We start from the raw sequence: 5432 nt of genomic DNA, 5'->3' as shown, positions 1-5432 counted from the left end.
GTTTTTCTTTGGGATGTAGGACACAAGAGTGGCAGTGGGCGTGAATGCGAACTTGGATGAGAGCACCTCTCTTCCCTTGACCGCGAGCAGCCCGGTCGGGAGCTCGGGCTTGTTCTTCCGAACAGTGCCGACCACGGTGAGCTTCCTCTCCAGGAGCTGCCGCGCGAGTTCGTAGGAGGTGAAGTAATTGTCGCACGTGACGTTACGACCATGCAGTCCCTCCGTTACATCGAGCACTACCCGCAACCCCTGGTTCCGTTCTGGGCGTCCGCCGCTCGGCTTTCCGGTGTACACTTGCATCTTCCAAGCGTAGCTTGATTTCACATCGCAGGCCACCCACGACTTGATCCTGTATTTCGCCGGCTTGCTGGGCATGTACTGACGGAATGGACACCGGCCTAGGGAGAAAAACAGGAGGAGAAGAGATGAGGACGAGGACTAGCAGCCGCTATCTACATAACATAACATAACATAACATAACTAACATAACATAACATAATTATAATATAAAAAAAATTTAAAAAAACTCTGAACGGAACCAGTTGCTCGTCCAGGTGCGGTAGCCGCGACACCCACGCATCCCAGACCTCTCGCACGGCCGCCAATTTGTCCGTGGCTCGTCTCATGCATCGGTCGTCGAAGCGCAGCAGTCTGGAGTACGTGTGGAAGAGTTTTAGGGGCATCGTGGCACGAAATATCACCCGGCCGCTCTCGGCGCCCCACAGGCTGGCGGCGGCCTCGCCCCGGGACCTGTACACGCCCGCTAAGATCAGCAGCCCTAAGCCCAGCAGACAATTTTCTATTTAACAGTTATGTGAAAAGAACAAGAAGTCATTCAGAGTAAATACATGTGTAGTCTTGGGATATAGTTGGGAGACATACATCAGATCTTTGGACAGTTCACATGTCATCACCTCTCAGTCTCATCAAAAGGACAATAATAATTTACATTTTGTATACACATGACCATTCAAAGTGATTTATATGTGAAATAATAATTAGTCACTGTATTTTTTATTAATTACTTCCTAATTGCATAATAATTACTATATAGCACAGAATGCAATAAAATAATTCTCATTTAATCATAAAAAGAGTGAATGTATTAAATTAAAACAAAATATACCCATGAGTTCAGAAAGAAATTCTTTATTATTGTGATTATGAGTTATCAGGACTCTTGGGTTTAAAAAAACAACAACCTTCAAACCTTTCTCAATGTACATGTATATTAGTTGATTAATCAATGACTCACCATGACTGAATCTAGTGCAACATTGGTTTTGACAGATATTCTATAGAATACATTTTCAGTATTTATCTGCAGCATTTTTGGAAGGAACGCTACACTGCTGGTTTTTGTACAAAAAGCTTTACCAAGTAGTTTGAAATTGTTATTTTCAAACATAACCCCAACCCCATGTGCTTGTCAGATCATTTTTCTAAAACAGTGGCCATACACGCAGCATTTAGGTTTTCATCTATTCCACTCTTTGCACAACTACCTATGTCACATTTCATGAATTTGTCTAATTTTCCTGCGTTCTTTCCCTCTTTTTACCCATACGTCACAGAACATGCTTCTCTTGTTTTAACGCAAAAAAGATTTGACTAAACATGTTGCAGTCACAAACAGCCGGTGATTGTTGGCCATCCCTGTTACCCACTGTACCTGTGAGTTCAGAGATACACAGTAAAACTCTCATTAGACAAAATGAACACCTGCAGAGAGAAACTCACTTGTCTGGGATTGACAAGAAGGTTGGTGATGAACTAAATGTTTCTTACTATATATATTTGTATGTATTTTGGGGTGAAACTGTCATGATGGTAACAGGTCTGATGAGAGGCATTTGGGCCATGGTGGCTGTGGCCGGGGAGAAATTGAAGGAGGACATTGTAGCAGGGACACACTGGGGGACAAAAGTGGTGGAGAGAGTGATAGGGGCCATGGTTCTACTAAAAGACATGGGGTTCATGGGGCTAGATACTTGCATGTAGGGCATGATGCATTGCTTAGGCATGGTAGCTGCGGTAATGAACACTGGCCTGGGGCCCGCAAAGCTATGTGTTGGAGTTGTGGGGTGAAGCACTGGCCTTGGGAGATGCATAAATGGTGTTGGGTTAGCTGGAGGCAAGGTAAGAGGCATGGGGGCTGTAGGCATGGGGGCGAGGCATGGGCATCAGGGCTGTAGGCATGGGGGCTGTATGCATGGGGGCTGTAGGCATGGGGGCTGTATAGGCATGGGGGCTATAGGCATGGGGCGAGGCATCAGTGCTGTAGGCATCAGGGCTGTAGGCATGGGGGCTGTATGCATGGGGGCTGTAGGCATGGGGGCTATAGGCATGGGGCGAGGCATCAGTGCTGTAGGCATCAGGGCTGTCATGCTATACATGGGGTGGCATGGGGGCTGTAGGCATGGGGGCTGTAGGCATGGGGGCTATAGGCATGGGGCTATAGGCATGGGGGCTGTATGCATGGGGGCTGTAGGCATGGGCGTGGGCGAGGCATCAGTGCTGTAGGCCAGGGCTGTAGCATGGGGCTGTAGGCATGGGGGCTATAGGCATGGGGCGAGGCATCAGTGCTGTAGGCATCAGGGCTGTAGGCATGGGGGCTGTATGCATGGGGCGAGGCATCAGGGCTGTGGGGCTAGTCAGAGGTAGCTCTTCATTGTGTTGCATTCCGGAAACACAGTCATAGACTTTGCACAGCATGTTCCCATTTTCGACCTGCAGAACTCCGGACAGGACCTGGAAGTTATCAGTGAGACTTTCGTTCATCTTGTAGAACTGTTCTTCATGGCTTTTGGATTTCACGAAGTTCAAGAAAGCCTTAGTTTGGGAGTATTTCTTTATCAGCTCATTGGTGGAAATCAGAGTGATCCAGAGCTCATTCAGAGCCTTGACCACAGCGGAAGACATTTGGCCCGGGCCCCTTTGTTTGATTAACAGAACCACATCTTCCAGGGCTTTGACTCTTTGGGTGACTCGTTGACAGCGCTCCTTGTTGGTCTTCATATTTCCAACCATTCCATAAATGGTTTTGCATAAAGAGAAGATAGAAGATAGAAGTTCTAAATTGTCCATGATCAGCTGTAGAGACAGAGAGGCAGCTAGCTTGAAATGATATATAAGAATACCTCAGTGAAGAGAACTTTACCACAATGAACTGAATTTAGTAAGACTTCACTAAATTTCACAAAAGAACATGCATTAAACAAATTTAACTGACCTAAGCTTTGAAACAAATGATCGGAATCTGGTGAACTGATGAACTCTACAGAAAATGTGTTGATACTGAGTTGAAATGTAAACTTGATATATTTTTATACTTTTATATACTTGATATATTTTTTCTTATTCTTATTCTTGGTTGAGGTCAGAGATCAGTGTTTGATATAGAAAAGGTTCATACGAACACTGGTCCTTGTCATTCACAACCATAACCCCTAACCCTAATGTTTGATATGAAAAAGTTGGAAACAGCAGAGGATTGTTGAGACCATGAGAACAAGAGTGGAGTTCATGTGGTAAGAATGGAGCTTGTTCAGTGGTGCACTTTGGCCACAGCCACGTTTGGTCAGTGTATGAAGTATAAATCCTCTGCAGTTGTTAAGATTGCATATAGAAAAAGGGGGTATTTCCTAATTTCATTGTCTTTCATGTACAAATACAAATGAATGTTGATGGGTGGGTGATTGACTAAACACTGTTAATGTTTGCCTGCACTGTTCGAAATGTTGGCATCAAATGAAGACATACAATCCAATTCAGTGAACCTCAGACTCAACTTGTTTCTTTATCCAATTTGTACAATGAAAATTGAAGGAAATCCAGAGATGGAACCAGAGACATCTCGCCTTCAAAGTAAAAGTTTTGGGTTGTGAGCTGGTTGGTTGCAGTGTTCAATTTAAGGAGAGCTAAACTAAACAAATAAACAAGAGCCTGATTAATGAATATAATAACTGATTTGCAGTTATATTTCTGACTCTTTTCCAACAACTTATTGTGAGTAAATTGCCAAAGGGGGCGAACACTTATTAGTAATGAATTTAAAAATGTTACTTTATATTATTTTCTCTTCAATGAGGTTTGGTTCTTTTTAAGCAACAAAATAACTTGGTTAAGTTTAGTGATTAAGCTATTGCTGGAGGAAAATTAAAATACAAGTGTACCGAGTGTACTCAAGTTACATTGCAATTTTTTGGGGGGGATACTTATTCCACTACAGTAATACACAGACGCAAACAGTGCATAAACTTCCTACCATGTTCTCGACAACTGACATACTCGATACTAACAGTCAAAGCACTGAAATGTTGTTTAATGACAATGTTCTGTTTTCATTGAGTCTGTCAACTCTGAACATGATAAAGCTACGCTGGCCTGCTGTGATAAAGATGAACATACAAAAATCTTACTACCATACATATGTTGGCACAGTCAACGTGACATTTGCTTATAACAGCTGTCTGAAACTTCATTCTTGATTTGAGAAAATGGTGTTTCCTCTTAAGCAAAATAAACCATTTTTTTGTAAGCCCATGCAAAGTTTGACAGTTATTACAATATCTCATATCAGAGCAGAGCAGTTTGTTCAGAGATGATACATGAATAAATAGATTTACCTGTGAGTGGATGTTGTCAAGCAGTCTGTCTGGGCTCAAGTGTGGCATCTATGATGCCGTGTTTGCTAAACCTGCTTTTCATGTTAAGAATAATGTGAGACGTAGGCCAGAAACAAATAAACAAAATGAGGATCCACCCTCTTTCCAATTTGTTTCAACCTTTATGACCACTTCTGAACATAACAGAGTCATTTTTTTTAAAGTTCCTGAATGTCTATAAGGATGAAACTAACAAGTTAAATCAAGCTATTACACACACTATAAAAACCAGTCCCCTCCACTAGTTTGGTCTTTGTCAGCACTAGTTGGACATTTGGTCGTACTAGTTCAGCATCTTACTGTACTAGTTGAACAAAAAATCTAACTAGTCACTATTTTTCAGCAACTAGTGGCACTTTTGTTCAACTGATTGCAACAGAAACTTTAGCTGGTTTATAGCCTTACTAGTAAACTAGTAAGGCTCAACTAGTGGGGTCAAAATGTGCACTAGTTTACTAGTTGAAGTGTTTTTTGACTTTACTAGTTGAACTAGTAAGGCTAAAAGTGTTTACTAGTTGAACTAGTGAAAGAGAAAATGCCTACTAGTGGCACGCCTAGTTGCATAACATGCTAATGAGGAGGCGGGAAAGGGGCATAAATTTAAGCTTCCTATTGGCTCTCCAGCAAGAATTCCACCCAGCAAAAATGTAACCCTATAAAGCCTGATGTGGTTACACTGTTGTGAACCGTAGTTTGTAATGTGTCATTTTCACCTCTGTGCTGAGAGTGTGCTCTGCTTTATTCCCTGCATGTTTCATTCTTAAA

The 5432-nt window shown here is 42.5% G+C and overlaps 1 protein-coding gene across 1 annotated transcript; it reads right to left on the bottom strand.

Moving 5' to 3' along the window:
- Positions 1-2124: 2124 nt before the first annotated feature.
- On the bottom strand, positions 2125-4703 carry LOC118109988. Its single transcript, XM_047339771.1, has 3 exons — positions 4629-4703; positions 2545-3093; positions 2125-2388 (listed from the first exon to the last, which is right to left on the bottom strand). The coding sequence occupies exons 1-3, from the start codon at positions 4674-4676 to the stop codon at positions 2125-2127; spliced, it is 861 nt and encodes a 286-aa protein (XP_047195727.1). The 5' UTR covers positions 4677-4703.
- Between the last annotated feature and the right edge of the window lie 729 nt (positions 4704-5432).

Source organism: Hippoglossus stenolepis, chromosome 5, assembly GCF_022539355.2.
Source record: "Hippoglossus stenolepis isolate QCI-W04-F060 chromosome 5, HSTE1.2, whole genome shotgun sequence".
Taxonomy (NCBI): domain Eukaryota; kingdom Metazoa; phylum Chordata; class Actinopteri; order Pleuronectiformes; family Pleuronectidae; genus Hippoglossus; species Hippoglossus stenolepis.
Note: the sequence above shows the minus strand (reverse complement) of the source record. Positions and strands in the feature narration are given on the sequence as shown.

Excerpts from the sequence above, each read along its gene's own strand:
- LOC118109988 (XM_047339771.1), bottom strand. The coding sequence starts at position 4,676 with ATGCCACACTTGAGCCCAGACAGACTGCTTGACAACATCCACTCACAG. Across the intron at positions 3,094-4,628 it reads TTGACAACATCCACTCACAG|CTGATCATGGACAATTTAGA; the intron begins GTAAATCTATTT and ends CTGTCTCTACAG. Across the intron at positions 2,389-2,544 it reads CTATAGCCCCCATGCCTACA|CATGACAGCCCTGATGCCTA; the intron begins GCCCCATGCTAC and ends CCCCATGTATAG.